Source organism: Odontesthes bonariensis, chromosome 16 (genome assembly GCF_027942865.1).
Source record: "Odontesthes bonariensis isolate fOdoBon6 chromosome 16, fOdoBon6.hap1, whole genome shotgun sequence".
In the NCBI taxonomy this organism is placed as follows: domain Eukaryota; kingdom Metazoa; phylum Chordata; class Actinopteri; order Atheriniformes; family Atherinopsidae; genus Odontesthes; species Odontesthes bonariensis.
Genome location: NC_134521.1, coordinates 29,572,671 through 29,592,623, shown reverse-complemented (window position 1 = coordinate 29,592,623; position 19,953 = coordinate 29,572,671). Strand labels below are relative to the sequence as shown.

The 19,953-nt window shown below is 37.9% G+C and overlaps 1 protein-coding gene across 13 annotated transcripts in view; it reads left to right on the top strand.

Annotated features, from left to right (window-relative positions):
• ncam1a (neural cell adhesion molecule 1a) overlaps positions 1–19,953 on the top strand; it is a 271,998-nt gene that overhangs the window by 224,617 nt on the left and 27,428 nt on the right. For 5 of the 13 annotated variants that reach the window (XM_075486878.1, XM_075486876.1, XM_075486882.1 and 2 more), the window contains 5 exons: positions 4,402–4,527; positions 7,333–7,347; positions 9,032–9,079; positions 16,573–16,697; positions 17,353–17,533. In XM_075486878.1, the coding sequence (XP_075342993.1) occupies positions 4,402–4,527; positions 7,333–7,347; positions 9,032–9,079; positions 16,573–16,697; positions 17,353–17,533 (495 nt within the window). The remainder of the gene's footprint in view (positions 1–4,401; positions 4,528–7,332; positions 7,348–9,031; positions 9,080–16,572; positions 16,698–17,352; positions 17,534–19,953) is intronic. The other 8 variants (XM_075486881.1, XM_075486880.1, XM_075486883.1 and 5 more) reach the window with 2 other exon arrangements.

Genomic DNA, 19,953 nt, shown 5'->3' with positions numbered 1-19,953 from the left:
TCACAAAACTGTCTGTATAACTTGTATGTATCAAGGGAATTTTTAAAAAAGCCATCTTTGCTTCACTGCTATTTTACCATTATGACAGTAACATAATACAGTGCTGGTCCTCGCGGTGCATCGTGGCCGAATGACGCATCCACAAAATAACTTTATTGTTGTTTTGATATTTTTCGGTTTTGGTATTTGGTATTATATCTATTGACAATAAAAAAAAGAGCCTTTACTGCCAGCCTTATCCTTTAATTATTGTTGCACATCAGTGTTACAATGAATTCAGCAAAAAATAAATTAAAACAACCCAATCACAGAGAGATTGTGAAATACCTTAATTAGTCCATCATGCCAAATGTTGCAGTTCACAGTATAAATAAAAAAATTGTACAATTACAAATTTTTCCTTACGCTGTTCCCCACACAGCTTAAATTTTTGATTTGTCAGCACATTGATATCCTACCTCTGCAAATTTGTTGCTATGTGATGACACCCACGTTCCACTTGTTACTAGAATTTAATTGGATATAAATGCTTATGAGATAATAAAGAGGTAGAACATACATGAACCCTTGCAATCAAGCAGAGTTTTCATCTAATAGATTGCTGGTTTTAGACCTGTCCTGTACAATATTGCCAACTGTTTTTTTCATATTCCCCTCCCACCTACCTATCTTCACTTATCGCTGTGTTTTGATTAGAAAATGATTAGGTTTAAGGACTGTTTATGGTAGCACATAGGTATGAGTCAGCTTCTCTCAGCCCCCTCAGAGGGAATACATTTGTGTGTTGTTTTTTTTTCAATGCACACAGACAGCAGTCATCCAAAAAGCTATCCGTTGGTCAAATGCTGATTGGTCTAAAGTTACCTTGAGCCAGGAAGGGGCAGTAACAGATTTTTACAACAAAGGGGACAAGGTCCATGGTTAAAAAGCTCAGACAACAGAAAGCAGATATTTGTCCACTTTGACCTCAAGAGCAGCCTGCATCTCAGATGGTTTCACATATTTATGAGACTGCCCTCAATGCAGAACCATGTTCAAAGTGTGTTAAAATGCTTTAAAAGTACATGATTAAGGTGACAGTTAGTATACAAAGTTGGCTCTGTATTATACAAAATGCATGGTTAGACAGAAAAATCTACATGGTTACAGCTCATACATTTTTCTATCCATGCCTTGCAATTCTCATCGAATCACATGGATGCTGCGCGTTAGAAAAATACATACTGGGGATGTAAACATCTCACAATGTACAAGCATGGACCAAGACGCAACAAAGTCAAGACAAACAAAGACTTGGCTACTTGAAAATATATTTTGTATCAGAGAAACTTTTTAAATCTTGCAGTTTTTCTATTTCTTATTTTTGTTGAATTTAAAGATTTTTTTTTTTCCAACATTATGGTTATCACAAATAATTTTCTCTTCTCCTCAAATGTATTTTTTGGGAAGATAAGAAATCCCTGAAATGCCTATTTCATGACACGAGCAGAAATTAAGAATGACTCAGACTACTGATAACTTTGTTTTTTTCATTTCAGATAAAAGCCCCAAATCATTTGCTGTGTTTTCATCCTTGCTAGTAAAGTTAATACTTTCTGATAATTGATTATATGTCCTGACATTTGGAGCTCTCTGATCTCTGATCTTAGTCCAGCACACATTTTTCTATGCTGCAGTAAGTGTCTACTGTGGCAACAAGGATTAACACACACTGCAGTAAGTTGAATTTGTAACAACTCTTAGGATTTGCGAAGACAACCCTTTACAGAACCAACAGGAACAAAATTACTGCGGGCTGGCAGGAAATTTCATCAAGACATGAACCATTTCAGCAAAGACATCAATTTTATGTTGGAGCTAAAAGCTCATCTATGAATCCATCTGGCCTCTAGCTCTTAAACTGCATTCTTACAGTTTCTACCAACAGTCACTAATGCGTGGTTCACTCTGAGACTCCCTCTCACTGTGATGTTAATCTGAAACATGTGTCACATTAATGGAAAGATGTTTTATAGGTGTTTTTCTCAGCCTAAATTTGTTCTCATCAATGAGATTAATCTACATTACATTCTGAGATCAGCCAAGTGAATTCCGATGAAAAAAAGTCAAGAAACACACCTGTGTGCGCCCTGTGCTCACTTTCAACCTTTTCATGACAATTTTTCTTTTTCCTGCGGTGAACAGCTTAGGGATGAAACATGCTGTAAAAAGAAAAAAAAACCTTATGCTGGGGGCAATTTTCAGTCTTTTCATTATCATATCATACCTTTATTTTTCTGCTGCAATCAACATGTAAACACTGCAAATCAAAATTGAATACAGCTCAACCCTCAGTAGCCCTTTTAATACTGAATCCGTCTAACGAAGTAATGAAAAAGGCTTATTTCTTGAATAACCTCGTTAAATGGATCTCTTGATTGTTTTCTGTTTGTAATTATCAATTTAGAGGGAAAATTATTGCACATCAGTGGATGCAAGGTAAGAGAGTCTATGATGTAAATAATTGCAAGTAATTAAGCTAAATTGGGGGCCAATAAAAAGAAAAGTAAAAATTAAAAAAAACTAAAGCAAAATCAGAACGATCACAACACAGCAACGGACATAATAAAAAAAAAAGCTCATATGCAAAACCATATCCAATTTATCACATAAGACCAGCAGAGGGATACAATTCTAAAGGTCGTTTGTTAATACCCTTAAATATGACCCATAACCACATCCTGTGAAGTATTATCCCTACAAGCAGCAGGAGGAATATGCAACGGATATGAGTATTTCACATCAGAGCAGATGTCATTGTCCAGTCTTTCATTTAAAGGGACACTATGCAATTTCTTCCCCCATCTAGTGGTGCAATTTTATTTTGCAAAGTCGAATGAATTTGCTCTCTAGCGCCTCGCGTTTTCAAATGTGCATTGAACTACGGCAGGCGGTATGTGTCAAGATTCAAGAAGCTCACGTTCCCTTTTCAATTCTCTTTTTCGCTTTTTTGGCGACGAGGATCCCTTCTCCTGTGGCGTGGCATAACTATGGTCTTCCATTGTGAACAAAAGTGCAGGCCGTTCAGGCTGGTTTATACCAGAGAATGTCTAATGGCGTAGACTGGCTCTGTTTTTACCTGCGTGCAAACGTGACGTCAAAATGGGGAAAACGCGATTCGAAGTGCTTTATGTCCCTCTCGGCACTTCGTCGTTTTTCATAGATCGAAAGGACATGGCAGCCTCCATAGAGCTTACCTGCTCTATGTAGATACAGACAAGTTATTCTTCACTCAAGAGGATAATTGAGATTTTTGACAGAGATAATTTTAAACCAATGAGGACTAATTCATGAATGAATATGTTGATTTGAGCTAATAAATGACATAAATAATATATGATATAAATAATATATTACATAGTGTCTCTTTAAGAAGTCTCAAAATCCTCATAAGGATGTAGGAGGGTGGTTGATAGAGCAGTAATGCACAGCAGTTTCAATCATTCATCCACTCATAACATGAGTTCAAGACCAACAAATGACACGGCTCTTCACTTCTGAGCTACATTTAGTCAAAAACACAACACTTTTGTCACTTCCTGGTTGGTGACAAAAGTTGTTTTGGGTTAAAAACTGATTTGGCGGAATTATTTGCCATGTCGGCCTAACAAACAACCCATTGGGATGTTTTCGGCTGGAGGACAGTCTTCCAATTGCATAAGACTCATAATGTTTATGTTTATGCATTTGGCAGACGCTTTTATCCAAAGCGACTTACAGGTAGCGTAATGGGGGTCTTGCCTAAGGACCCCTACTGGAGGTAGTACCTTTCATGCAGAGGATTTGAACCCAGGTCACCCACATGAAAGGTGACACTCTTACTACTACACTATCCAGTCCAGTCATAAGTCCACAAATTCCACAGAAAATAATAAGCAACAAGTTAAAAACACTTACAGGAGTAGCAAAGTATAACAAAACAAACCCCAACTCAGGACGTGGGTGGGCTAATGAAACAATAATGGGGAAATATGTAAATGAAAAGAGAAATTCTGCAGGATAGTATGCTTGTATACCTGTAACACACACTTTAAGAAATACAGCGTCAGTCATTTCTTCAGACTTCTAATACTCTTATTGGTTCATTAGACATTACTGTGCCTATATGCTCTTATATTTACAGTAATTGTTTGATCAAGGGTTCTTCTTTTGGCAAAAAGGGGTGTTGTGTGTATGAACTGGAATGAAAGTCAGCGAAAATAACAGAAGGCTGAATTTTGATAGAACTCACAGTGCCGGCCGCATTAGTGGCTTCTACATCTCATGCATATTAGCATTCAAAAAGCAATAAACCTCTTCCTCCTTAAGTATTCCTCTTGGCTTAACATTTTTTATTAAAGAAAACCACCTTTCCTTCAACAGACATGACGAGGATCACCATCGTTGGCCTGAAACCAGAGACCACCTATGAGGTCAGAATGTCCGCTATCAACGGCAAAGGCAAAGGCGAGAACAGCCTTGCCAGCACTTTCAAGACCGAGCCAGTCCGTAAGTGCCTCCCTCGCTTCTTGTATCCCTGCTCTGAGCAAGCGCAAGCCTGACCCGGTGGTTTGAACCTGATGCTGTAGCTCACTCCACTGCCTGCTCATGTCTAGTTGAGCCCAGAAGCTTCCTCCCCTACACTCCTCTATCCTCACGCCAAGTCCCCCTGTAGTCCCTTTCCATGTAGGACAGACAGAGCAATAATTCACAATACTTAAAAGTGTCCATGTCCAATGCAACCTATAACCTATGTGTTTTTCATATGTGAGCTGTATCATTTTTGCCTTTCTTCATAAATGCTTGCAGGCAGATCGTTTCTTTGTACACATTCATGCTTTTCGTAGCCCTCAGCTCAAGTGATTATCGAACGCTAGCTGAATAATTTTTGTGTATTCTTAAAGGGGAACTCCGGGGCATTTGAAGCGCGTTTCCATTGCTAGAGGTTGTCAAATACTGATAGTAGGACACAGAGAGGTGCAAATCTGCGCTCCCTGTGTGGAGATCGCGCTGTTCGCACAGCGTGTCATGCGAGGCTAATACGTGGTGGCTAAGGGGCAACTGCTAACCCTTCCACGTAAAACAACAACTTGCACACAGCAGAAACGTCACACCACTTTATAAACCATCCGACAATAAAGTCACAAGCCTTACCATCAAAACCAAATGCATGGTTCTCACATTACTGGCATGGGGACGTTACAAAACAACTTTATAAACAGCATGTAACTCACCGGCTGGTTGTAGGCTCGCGCATGTGAAAGCCCAAAAGAGTCGATGGACGATAATCCCATATACAAAACAATTATTTTCTCTAGAAAAACTGCGTTCAAGTATTTAAAACATTACAACAATACATGCCCAGTAATATTGTTGTAATGTTTTAAATACTTGAACGCAGTTTTTCTAGAGAATATAATTGTTTTATATATGGGATTATCGTCCATCGACTCTTTTGGGCTTTCACATGCGCGAGCCTACAACCAGCCGGTGAGTTACATGCTGTTTATAAAGTTGTTTTGTAACATCCCCATGCCAGTAATGTGAGAACCATGCATTTGGTTTTGATGGTAAGGCTTGTGACTTTATTGTCGGATGGTTTATAAAGTGGTGTGACGTTTCTGCTGTGTGCAAGTTGTTGTTTTACGTGGAAGGGTTAGCAGTTGCCCCTTAGCCACGACGTATTAGCCTCGCATGACATGCTGTGCGGACAGAGCGATCTCCACACAGGGAGCGCAGATTTGCACCTCTCTGTGTCCTACTGTCAGTATTTGACAACCTCTAGCAATGGAAACGCGCTTCAAATGCCCCGGAGTTCCCCTTTAAAGATGATTTACACTTCACTGGGAGGAGGTTTCATATCTGGGTTTATAGATCAGCGGCCGCATGCATTAATAAAATCACAGCCACGGATCAAGTCTGGCTGAGGATAGTTTAGACCAGAGGTCTTCAACAGGGGGTCTGCGGAGGTACTGCAGGGGGGTCGCGAAATCTTTGGTTGATTAGATGATTTTAAATTATTATTATTATTTTATTTTTTTTCAAACAGTTTTTTCTCACAAATTGTGTGCAAACGTGTGCCATCCACAGATGGTTTGAGGATTCATTGTCCCATCGACATGCATGTTAAAAGTTAAAATCTGTGGATTATTTGAATAGCTCAGTGTTGTATGCAAGATGTTTGTTTATGGCAGTGGCACGGCCACCCTGTACCTTGCACATGTTTAAAATAAAAACATGAATATATTAACCTGTGTAATATTTGAATAGCTTTGTATTGAGTGTACAATAACCGAGTAGCTATGTTTATACACGGCACTAGGCCCCGTTAAATATAAAACACAATTGTATGCCATATAAATAGTAGGGGGGTCCCTGCTCCAACTCTCCATCAGTTTGGGGGTCCCTGGCCTGAAAACCGTTGAAGACCTCTGGTTTAGACTTTGTAGTGGAGATGGAATTGCATGATGAAATGTTAGGTACCTCAGAGACCTTCAAAATGTTTTTATCCTCTTTAGACAACAAGGGGCAAAGTCACCTGAGATGCAGACAGATTTGGGAAATTTTGACAAGTTGTCACTCTTCATGATGCTCACTAGTTTTCTAGAGGTTTTAGATAGGCTTAATGTTCCTCTTGGTTGATTATCTGTAACCATATTACAGATTTCTCTGACATATAATTATACTTTGTGATGTAGATACGTATATTTATTTCTAATGACACACAAGAGCTACTTTAACCAGGGAACAAGCAGGAGATAACAGACTTGTTTCAGATTAGGGTCATGTTTAAATCATTGTTTAAGGTTGTATGTGCTGAATCACCTCGCTGCACCTTGTAGAAAAAGCAATCCTTAGCAGTCACCACATCTACATAGAGATGTTTTATCTTATGTACATATGTTTGGGCTTAGGGATTAGTCTTTATTGCATGTATTTGGTTTGGTAGAATTTCATATCACGTCAGAGCAGCAGAGGGAGATTTTCAGACGCTAATGCAGTATGTCTTAGAAATCTTCGAATCCCCACCTTCCCCACCCCTACCCCTCTAATTTGGAGGTTAATATAGTGTGAGTATCATCAAAGTCAAAAATGCCAACTGCAGAGCAAAAAAAAAGCAGATTATTACGTGAACTGAATGTCCAGTAAGGCATAATAACAGTATGACGGTGAGTTAATGATGTGGCAGGACACAATCGCCTTTGTTCACTGATCATATTTCTCATTTCATTGTCTTTGTTTCTTCTCTTTGTGTTATTGTTATCTCATCATGATTTTTTTTCCATCTGTTATGTTTTCCACTGGACTTCTCAGAGTATTCTTTCACAAGTAAGTTTCTTTTCTCCGTGTCATCTGCATTATGTTCCTAGGCATTTTTCTCTATCACCATTGATTTTTTTTTTTCCTGACTTTGACCATTTTGTCTTCATTTTGATCACATGATATCTTCCAAACAAGATGCATAGAAATCATTGTGTAATGTGGCTTATCTATTTCCAACATATATACCAGAGATCATTCATCCATTGCCTGTTATACTAATTTTGTAGAGGAGGGTCCATTCCTTCAAATTCAAATGATTTCACTTTTTTAACATATATAAAATGGAATACTGGCAAACTCTAATATAATAGAATTGCTATCCATGTTAGCAATTTTTTGCTCATCCCATTTTGTTTCGTTTCCTCACTTGTAAAAGGCATAGTTCTTCTTAACTGCAGGTTTTTAGCCACTGAATACTTTATAATGAATAAAAAGAAGGTATGATCTCTTTAGACACTGAACAGGAATACAGGAAACAACAAAAGCCCTATCATGTAGTAAATGACATAGACATAGGACACAAATATTTCCTCTTGATATTGTTAGCTGTGCATAAATAAATAAATAACCACGTACGGAAAAATAGGATTTGAATTTCTCCAAATTACTTGAAATGTTTCAAAAAAGTTGTTAATCTATCCTTAGTTGCCATAATATTTCAAAAGAGAAGAGCTACAGCTTTATTTGAACAAAGCAGGAGCTCATTGCCATTCACAAAAATGTTTTATGTGCTGAACTGTGTAAAAACACAGTGACTGTAATTTTAGGCAATCTTGGAAAGAAAAGACAAAGATTCAATAAAGAAAATACATTTGATATATAGACACTATTTACAAGAATAGCTGCAAAACAAGAACCAAGTTCTCAAATACAATAAAGATACTCAAAGATACACATCTATTAACAGAGATGCTGCAAGTGTTACAGACTTCAGCTTAAACATTTCTAGCAGGCTGTAAAAAGTGATGAAAAATTCTGACTGAGATATCAGAAATTATTCCAGATATCAACTGTTGCACAGTTTCAGTGGTTGGCTGCATTTTCTCACTCTGCAAAATCACTGCGCTTGTATGGTAAATCTCTGGAGATGTTTTCTTTGTTTTCCTGTAAAGTCACTTCTGTGCAGCTTGTAGAATTCACAGTCATTGTTCTTTCTTGTTTGAGTTTCCATGGAAATCTCCCTTGATGCTCAAAGGCTTTAGCTCTAAAGGGATTCAGGAGCTAAATTTATTCAATTCTTAAGATGTACATTTTAATACCAAGGGAAATTTTGTTCTCACATTAGTTTGCAAGAAGCTATGGACAGCCACAATCCAGCATGCAGAGAACACTCAGGGCGATTTGGTCAGGAGAATTGCGGATGTCCTATATTAGCTGGGTGAATGATATTGGCAAGAGTACCTTTATCAAAATTACCAAGCCAGTTCATATTTACACTACAGTGTAACTTTCTACTGTCCATCTGGTCTATTCTGCACATCTGTCAGGAATTTACACAAGTTGTCAGTGTTGTTGGATCTCAGTAATTACAACAGGGGACATGTGATTGTAACAGAGGCAGAAAAACAATAGAATTGCTTTAGCATTGTAAAGGTACTCATCAGCAAAACAGTTTATTAAACTCACTAAGTTCTGACTTCCTCCTGTTGAGGACTCCAGCTCCTCACATGCTGTTTTCACCATCTTTCAGTTTCATCAACGGTACCGCCCTCTATTGCTGCCACCACTATGGCCCTTAGTGAGTATGCCAGTCCAGCAGTGTGCAGTGTGTCTCTCATTCCCTTTATCTGTCTACTTGCTTGGCCTCACAGTTAGTGTAGATGTTGATTAATTTCTGGTGTGGTGCATATACAGGCTCATCCCCCTTCTAAAGTGAATAATGCAAGCAACACAAAACTGGCTTACATTTGCAGATTTTTAGCTCTGCTAACTTGAAATACTCAAAAATTTTCATTTTACTAACATCTGTCAAGAAGTAAAGGTTATCCACCTGACTGTGGACTTGCTGTGACATTATTAATACAACGTGTGTGCTTATCAGGGTCTAAACCCCAATTCCTAAGTGTCGTGTAGTGAATTTGAAACATGTTTAGAGAAGGAGATGTGTCCTGTGATGTATTACTTTGTGCAAAAGCTTGTGTTAAAGTGAATCAGTGGCTGCAGAACTGACATGCTTTTTGTAGACGCAGCAGAAACAATGTTAACACATGGATGTGAAGTTAGTATGTTTATAACAAACACAACATGTTCCTGCTGTTATTTTAGCATAAGCACAACATGCGATTAAGTTCCATATTAACACTTTGTAGACTGTCTGTCATAACATTATTATCTTTATTTTCTGGCTAGTAGGCTACGTGAACACCAAATTGTAGATAATGTATGTGTGTGTGTGCGTGTGTGTGTCTGTCTGTTTGTGTGTGTCCCGGGTGCAAAGTCATTGGGCTAATTGTGTTGGTAAGCATACATTTATATTGTTAAGCAGGTATAGTGATGTTAGTCAGTATAAAATATTATTTACATATCATTATAGCACTTAGCAGAATGTCTATCAAAGGAAAATTAGTTTTGTCTCATTTAGGCTTTTTTGTATTTATTCCCTATTCTGTTCCACATAAAAATCACATTAACACATCACCATTTACAACAAAAAATCTCCATCCATGTAAAAACCCACACAATTGAAGATTAGAGCAGTGTGTGTGCAGCTTATTTGACAGGACTGACAGTTTCCAGCCCTTCAAAGTGCCGGCAAAGCAGCTCAGTCATTGTAACAGTGATGAAAATGAAATGAAAATTCTCATTCCACAGGAAAAGCCACCTCATTCTCAAAATTGTCCCACCAACGTCCGATCCGACTGGGTCTGGTCCAAAACCAGTGATATTGATACTGGTTTTCAGTGGCACTGGAGTGTGGTTTTACATAAAAGTGTACTCTATATGTTCTGACAACTCTTTTCCTCAAAATAGTCGGCGAGTAAATGTACATCTATGTACAATTATGTAAAAAGTCCTTTTAGTAAAGTTAACATTAGCCTCATCTTAGCTATTTCTGCCATGTCAACAAAGGGGAGCTCTGCAGTTATTCTGACGTGAAGCCAAGGAGATTGTGGGGTGCACCCAGACGGCGCAGCTAAAAACCTAGTTATTCAGTCCACAAATAACCATTAGTCGGATTAGATAAAAATCTTCACTCTGCAAGTTGTTATCCAAAAAGACCAGTTTCAGTGGCCAAGACTCCATTTGCATAGGACAATAGCTGCAAAAGCATAGAAAAATCGGTGGTTTAAAAAAATACCTTTACATGTGTATACTCGTGGAATGTACAAGTGTACAAGTGCTCGATTATAGGCAGGTTTCTGTGCAACTACATTACAAAAGTGCATGTACAACAAGGGGCAGAAAGCAGCACTCAACCTTGTTTGATTGGCAGAATTACGCTTCTAAGTAGAGATAACACACCTGTCGCCTCAAAAGTATATGGTAATCTAAATTTCTGAGGGCATCACAGCCCAGGAGCAGAAAAAGATTGTAGATCCAGGCCATTAAAAGAGGTGGCCGCGGTCTCCCAGGTCCCAAAGTCTCTGCAGGGCTCACTTAGCGTCTTGAAATGCAAAACTCAGATCCTGTGTCATAAGACTCATATCCCAAACTAATACAAAGAACATGAATATATGCATGTTAGGATTCTCCCACATGGGGATTTTCTCAATGATGTGCATCAGTCCATGCAGTTAGTTACAGTAATATGAATGCTGCCTTAGTCTGGGCTGGAACTGCTTAGGTTGTAAGCTTCCACTGTGCTGTGTAAAGCAGTAAATCCATCATCATTGACTGCTTTGAAATGTCGGAATCTTTGTAAAGTGACAATAAAGGAATCTTGAATCAAATATGCTGAGAAATCGAGATCCAGACACTTGTCCCGACAGTGAATCTTCTTCTACAAATCTATATTAAGAATCTGAACTATGAAATAGTGTTGTATGATTGAGATATTTAATTATCGAGTAAACAGGGATTTACAAACTGCTAATGGCAGTATTGCCCTCTGGACGCGTGCTCATTCAGTAATGTTTGTAAGCAAGAAACCTATCTTTTGGGTAAATTAAATCCACAAATATATTTAACCTAAATTGCTTTCTTAAAACATATTTATTCCTAGAGGATGTATTCCAAATAAAAGACGTACATTTTTTATTAAATAACTATTTAGTATCACGGCAACCACAGCCCCCAACTGCTCTTTTTTTTTTTTTTATCACTGCCTGAAGTAAGGTCAATTCCAGAAGCTGACATGAGGCTTGAAAGTACATTGTCAGTCAGACTTAAAAGATTCAGCTAGCTCATCCTTAATGGTAGCAGCTCTTGGTGACCAGTGTTTCTAAGAAATCAAGCCACAGATCTATCTATTTGTTCGAATTCTAATTTCTTCCTCTAAAACTTTGGAGGAGCCTGTCTTCTTGGCACAGTCAAACTTAAAAATCTTATTCCATTGAGGGCAATATCTTAAAGTATCCTTTGCAGCATTAGTAAATATAATTGATGGGCACTGTTTTATTTCAGAACACTTAGCTAAACAACACATCATAATGTACTCAGTGAACCTTTACATTTTGGGCTGAGAAGTAACTAATAACTAATGGTTAGCAGAGTAGTGTAATCTATATGTACTGGTCTCTTTTAAAATGCTTCCAGCTATCCTAAAACTATCACTGGTAAACAAACCAAACTGTGATGGACTGTTGATCTGTCCGGGGTGTACGCCACATCTTCCAGTGGTAGCTAGGATAGACTCCAGCCCCACGACAACCCTGAATTGGTTTTAGTGGGTATAGAAAATGTTTGCTTGATGGATGGACATACAAAAAAAGTAGAAACAAGTCATCATTGAAATCCCCCTTTCCGTCCTCTTAATACCAGGATAATAGCTCCTGTCTGACTGGTTCTGTTGATCAAGGTAAAACTTTCTTGGGAGCCATCACAGTGTTTCTCATCACATCATCCGTTTAGGTCAAACACAATGTCAGATGGTCTGACAGTTATGACAGAGCAATTAGTCTTTAGGATTTGGCTGTGAGTACAGAGAGTGATGAGTAGATATATTTTAGCTGTGTGCTCTGAACAATAAGAAACAGAGGGATGACCTACACCGACCTAGAACATTTGCAAGCCATTGCTGATATTTCATCATGAATTTATGTTTAGAATTGACTACCCATCCAAATGTCTAACCTTTCTGACTGTGATTTGCTTTTATTTGTGATTTAACCTTCCTAAAGAAACATTTGAGGTGACTCTCTGCACTGTGTAAACCAACATGACTTGTGAATGTGTTTACTTGTTGTTGAATGCACCTTTTAACTGACTTACTGACATATGATGTGGCTGTTTTGTACAAACTGTATCGTTTGTCTCTGAATTGTTCTTAACTCAGTTGTTCCTTTCAACACATTTTGAGTAACTTGTGTCAGATACAGTCATGGCTAAATATTAGATTCAATAACACTATTGTTGGCATTCATCATGTGTGTTCGTGCTCAGAGCACATGTCACGTGTGCTTTCAGACCGTCATCTGGTGCAAACCTTATTTCTCACAATTCGTCATGTGTTTGCTTCATACTATCGTCTGATGTGTTGTGTATCATACTTAGTTGGCATGGTCCATTTACCCAAAGCTGCAGAGTTTCCTCTTTCATCCTTTGGATACTGATTCTATCCTCAAAAAAGAGCTGCTGTTTTGTTTTGTTTTTTAATTTTTTTAATTTGATGTAATTTAAAGGTATCCATGCTACCAGAACTAGCCTTATGGTTCAAATTGAGATTGGTAAAAAGATAACCAAATAGAAAAGGGATTTTAAAAATTGAATTATTGATAAGAAGGAAAGAAAAAAGGATGTACCAGAGGGAAATCTGCTGATTGGATCAATAAGGATAACCTAGTTTTAAAGTTTTAGTCATCTCTTAGTTATGATACTCTACATGTTTTCCAAACCCAAAACTAAGTCTTCAGCTACTTCACATCCTCAGTAAAACATTATCTGTTTTTCAAAACAAATTATTTCTCAATGTATAGATTTGTTTTTATTGTTTGGTTTGCAATTTTGTCTCTAACATTATCATTTGTTTTGTTTATTATGTTGATATGTTTGCTTCATTTCAAACAATTTTGTTTGTTTGTGTCCCAACCCCTCCTCACCCCCACCCCCTCCTGGCCCTTCCTTCTGTATTTTCCTTTTAAACCAATCATGTCTGTGCCCATCATGTGACTTTGTCATGTGGCTCTTGCATGGTGCTGATGATGTCGTCTTCGCTGGCCAACAGAAGGTAAATTTTCTTTGTTCACAAGGCCTTTGTGAAATTCCCATCATACATGAGACATTAAAACACTTTTTTCATTAAGCTTTTTTTTATTTCACCTACAATCCATTTAATAACCATAACATGAAGCTATCATTACTCCAGCAATATTTCATTACATCATTCATCTTCAGACTCTAATCTCTGTCCAACTAGGATCCTTTGAATCGCTACAAAGCTAGAGTGCCTTGAATAATTTTCATACTGTCCAAGACATTAAACATCCACAACATGTGTTTTCCCACTTCAGGAATAAATGTTCAAATACATGTGCTCGTTGATGCTGGTTACAACCGGGGTACTTGCATTTATTTAATTGGAGCTAATATATCTGATGTGTTTGGCTGAGATATCTTAAGATGGCCATTCATGTCAGACTTTGAAAAATGAATTATGCCACGAACAAGATGTTAGGTTCAGCTCAGAAAACTTAGTTTGTCCCAAATGGGCAATTGAGTTTGACAGTCTTCCTAACTCTCATGATAGATGAGAAGAAGTGGACATAATGGACACTTCAGAGGACATGTTACCCGTGTTCACTCATTTTTGCATATTCTTGTTGCTTTCTTTAGTGGCAACAGTGAAGCAAAGATTTATTTTATTCTAATATAGTAATGGAATTCAACAAAAATTGCTGCTTTAAAGTCTTCACCTCTTTTGCCTTTATGCAAAAATCTGAGCTTCTGGAGAAACTCAGACAATTATCACAAAAAAAAAAATAAAATGAAGATCATTAGTGTGATTTGGTTAGATAGCATATATCTGTTACTCAGGAGCTTTTGCTACAGTTCCACCTTAATCTCAAGCATACTTGTCATTTTCAGTTTGATTTCCAAGTATGCATTTTTTTTTTTCTGTTTAAATTTTATATCAAATCGCCCACCCGGAAAGTCTTTTGTTTCCCAAGTTCTTTTATTTATACCTTAATTATTCATTCCAATCTTAAACATCACAAGAGTGACCTCACAAAGCGCCACTGACTGAAATCCACATCTCACGTGCTGTTAACCCACAAAGCTACAGTTTCATACTTATCTCCACGAATGATCTACCCAGCTCACACCGAGTGGACTCACAGCAGCACACCGCATTACTGCAGCATGCAAGTTTATTTCCTCTTGTTGCATCCTCGTCTTTGTTCTGCTCAGTGAAGTTGTCAGTCTTGCCTGCATGTGTGTGTCTTTGTTTCCATGTCTCCTTGGTAGCTGTAGCATACTCATAAACACGAAAAAAAAATATATGTTTTGCTACTTTAACCCCGCTCATGGTTTCAATGTCAGTTTTCTCTTAAATAATGATTTTCAGCACCATAAAAAATGAAAACGCACATACTAAAATGAACAATTCATGTCTGACAGCATGTTTTTAATTACTCGTGTGTATGTCTCTTGTTTTCCAACTAATCATCTCACGGCATATGCTGGAACATGAAGAGGGGGTGTTGTATTAGCTTAAGCAGCGCATAGAACCTCACCACCCACATGCATATTTGTGTGAGGTGATGAGCTCTCCTCATGCTCCCCTTTTAAATGTCTTCCAGCCAGCAGGAGTCCCTCTTCCTAACAGCTCCTCTCTCTCTGTTATAGCATTAGAAAATTTCACTTAACCCAGAATGATGCCCGTATATGATAAAGCTCATTGTACTGATGTCTGCCTGCCACCAGCTGGTGTTTCTAACTAACGCTGTCTGATTCACTTTCAGCCTCTGTCATGCTCACCCAGTCTGGCGGAATGCTGTTCCTAAGCAGTACATGTGGTTGATTACTAACCTAAAGAATATTTGCGTTCATGTGTATTTATTCAAGTTACTAACCACTAACTCTGATGTGTGAAATATTAAAAACATGTACAGGAGCAACGTGTTTTTAGAAATATTAATTGATATAAATGTAATAAAGTTACACAGTTGTGAAACTTATATGTACATAGCTGATGAATTAATATTATAGTGTCTTTTCTTTTTGTCATAAGAGTAGAGGCAGACATCTCTCACATGCCCGACACACCCTGACCTTTCTTACTGCAAGACTATGTAAATATTATTAAAAGTAATAGGGTAACATGTCCAATCAAGGCCTACAGGCTCATTATCTGGCGAGCCAGCATTCATTACTCAGGAGGACAGGGCTGATAATGAGGAGCCTCAAGAAGAGCAACACTTCAGTCAATGAGGGAGCCACACTGCCCTCTGTCCCTTTAAGTTGTCCTTTAAGTGATATTCCACCTGGGTTGTGTTTTTGATTGTCAAATACCTTCTCAATGCAGGGTTGAAAAGTTAGCTTATGACTGATTCAGCAAGTGCTCCAAATCTAACACTAACATACAATTTTATTGTCTTTAAATAGATATACAGTTTTCTGGTCTGTTCTTGGTGGGATTAAATAATTTGTCAGTGCCTTCTAAACAAGTTAGAAACCACCATCACAAAATCTTGTGATTTAACCATCAAATCGCCACTACTATGGGCTAATGGGTGTTTTATTTTGGTTACTAAAGACTTAAAGACTACTTTCTTAAGGTCTAGAAAAAGGTTTTTGTTCACAATTATAACTGACATAGAAGACGCTTCTCCCACAGCCACCATTCCCATCTCAAATAACACTATGATCAACTTTCCATCCGCATCTGCTATTTCCTCTGATTGCAATGATAGCCACTTTGAGGATTAGCATTACAAGACAGTACAGGTTAACCTACCAATTGATTCCAACAATCAGATTAGCTATCAGTTTAACTCTCTTTCCATTTAAGTCACAAGCACACTTGAACAATGTAGGAAGGTTTGAAGATAATTTTTATTAGTCTCATTGTGTGCTGAAGCAATGACCCTATTTATACTAACTAATCCTAAGTCCTTGGTTTGTCCTGTTTAGGGGAACCCACTGCCCCCAAACTGGAAGGCAAGGTCCATAATGACGGCAATTCTCTGAAGGTCACCTGGATCAAGCAGGACGACGGAGGTTCTCCCATTAAACATTATTTGGTCAGATACAAGGCTGTGAGTACACTGGACAAATATCTCTCAGTTTTTATCCAATGATTTTATAAGAAATGCTTACATATTATCAGTGGATGGACGTTTGCTGTGCCTAATGGAAGCAAGAATTGACTGCAAGGCTTTGTTCAAAGAATCCATCTGCCAACAGCTCACTTTAAGTCTCACTTTTGTTCCAGCCGTTTTTCCTTCCAACTATTTTTACCTTCTTACAAAACAGAATTACATTCTTAATAATGATTAAGTTAAGCCAATTTTAAGGGAACAGTTTTCACTGGGAATAAAGGGTAAATATAGAGAGAGTAACCAGTAAGACCAAATCCCTAGCTGGCTTAGTGGGTATTGACTGCTTTGTTTTGTTAAACAGCAACACAACAAATACTGCCAGGCTCTAAGACTAATATTTGCTAGGTGACATCATTTCCCTTTTAAACAACCAACATTAAATAACTGCTCAGATACTCCTACTTGATTTTATTGGAGCTATTTCTATATAATAGTTGAGTATATACGATCATTTTTAACTGAATGTTACTTTTGGATTAGGTTAATCTCTGCTGTAACAGTTACTCTTTTTTAAGTCATTCATATAAAACTCAATAATCCTTTTCCTGTATGACTGTGGAGAATAATCACTCTCTTTGTTTTTTTCATTCAGAAGCATGTATCTGACTGGAAACCAGAGATCCGCCTGCCCAATAACAGTGAGTATATACTGCTGAGTGGCCTGGACTGGAATACAGAGTACGAGGTCCGTGTGGTGGCAGAGAATCACCAGGGCAAATCTGAGCCTGGCATCCTTTCCCTCAGAACAACTGTAGAGCCCACTGCCATCCCAGGTACTATTCCCATTAACCCACCCTGAACATTCACACACACCAACCACAGTGCACACAGGTTTCTACCGTGACCAGAGAGCCTCTATTATTCAGATCCTCGACTTTTCATTCAAAGCTATCTGGCTGCAGGCTCTATCTGCCTGGTGTGTTGTATTGCAGAAGGCCCAACATTTTTACAGTTGCAACAGTTGATAACAAAATGGAAACTCATGATGCTATCCCCACTGAAGTGTAAATACAGGACTGTATTGTTGTCTGAGTTTCACAGAAATGTATGGCCTTTGCAGTAAGTTTGATATGACAAGAGACATTACAGCCTCAAACTATGTCGAATGAGCACAAACTCTGAAATGCATATGTGTTGAGGAATGTGAAAAACAGATAACTCTCAATATGCAAAGGATGTGATAATTCATCACATGGTGAGTTTAACTTATGAATACAATGAGAAAAACTCTCCTTTGTAAGTCAGAAAATTAAGTTTGGTTGAAGAAGCTAAACTAAACGTCACTGATTTGAAAAGCATGAAATGTATTCTTACAGGATGAGTGTGAATTGAACATAAATGTTCACATATGAGAGACAAAAGATGAGAGTTAATATGCCATGTGGCCCACAGTAGTTGTTAAAAAACATATTTTGTTAGCAAAAGTGCTGAAACAGACTTATTGAGCTGAGTCATCTGAGTTTGTCATTTGACTCTCTTTCTTCTGTTAATGCCCCGCTTCTGCTATATTTGCATTTTAAAGCATTGTGCTTACTTCACATATTTTCATAGGCCAGGCTGGACAATATTCATATAAATGAATTAATTCGTATGAAGATCAGAGGCATTTGTTCACTTTATCTTGCTATTTTTTATGCTTTTTTGCAAAAGTCAAATCTCCTATAAGTCAAAAGGTCTGTGAAGATTAGTCAGACCTTAAATCTTGACGATTTGTTTCCGATTACTTTGCAAAGATGGTCACGGTTGGCCTTTGCTCTGTTGTTTTGTGTTTAAAGTCCACTCTTTGCCTTCCCATTCCACTATACCTGAGCTATCTAACAGGTTAAACTTATTCTACACCCAACTTGATTTTTCTCTTCCTGTGGCACCGCATTTCTTCCCCATTCTCATCTTCACTTTTAACACTTTTCTGCCTGCCATTTTTTAACCTTTCCACCGAACCAGCCACTTTTCATCATAACTGTTGAGCTCACATCAAGGTACAGGTAATTGCACAAAAAATGGAACATAGATTTCAAGATAATTAATTTGTGTCACTGTAAGTGAGTCAATAAACGGGGCAGATGTAATAGTTATTGATTGGTACAGAGTTTTCCATTATATCTTGCTGTTCTAACTAAAAGAGCGTGTAATAATGAATAGCAAACATGTCTACAAGTGGAAGACAGATTTTCTGGAATTAAACATTTCCGAAGAGTCAATTTTTAAACAAATGTTTAGTTTTTTTAAAAAATGTGATCAAGACATGGAGGAAAATTAAAAAGGTTGTTGGAATTGTTGATAGTTTGATATCTAGAAAAGCTAGTTTAGACTTCTTTGAAGATCAGGCAAGTTGTCAAAACAATATTTTTTTCAAATATGAAACTATTATCAACCTTTTCAAGAGTAAAAGACAGTAACAAGATTCAAAACATCCATGATCTCAATCAAATAACATTTGTAAAAATGTGAGGCACAGGCTCATAGTGCTCAGTGGCTTACTGGTGTTTATTGATGATGCGACAGAGGACGGAAGCAGGTGAAAGCGTAATGGGATATGAAATACATTTCTCTCCGAATGCAGCCAAGTTGATGGGTAGTGACCCAAAAGACAGTAAGAAAGTAAACCAGGATTATTTAACGTTTAGGGGAATATTCTGCCACAACACCTGATTAATCAGCATTATAACTGCTGGAGAAAGAAACATAGTGCAAGAAGACACACAAACAAACTACTTAATACAGCTGCAGTCAAGGCCTGACAGAGCACCACAAAGAAGAGTCCTACTCTAGTCATGAAGATGACTCCCAGACTTCTGAGAGCCTTTCCCAAAAACGATTTTTGGCAAACATATTGAAGAGCTTTAATTACTAAACCTTCCCTCAAATTTGTGAATTCCTTCAAAACAAGCTGCAACTGTGTCCCTAAGAGACCATGTTCATTGCATGAGTTCCTTGAATCTGTCTTGTTAAACAGATGAAATAACAAAAAGAGCCACCACCATCCGAGCAGAAATGTCTGGATGTGCTGTGGAATAATTTTTTTTCCTTTCACCTAAGTGTACAAGAACCAAGCAATACAGAGCAATCCCTCTCTGGCTTCCCACCAGTGAACACTGACAACCGTGTTTGATTCAGCACAAAGATAAGAGGGACAATTGACAGATGCTGAGCTTGGTTCTTTTTTTCTTTTCTTCATATTTTCATTTTCCAG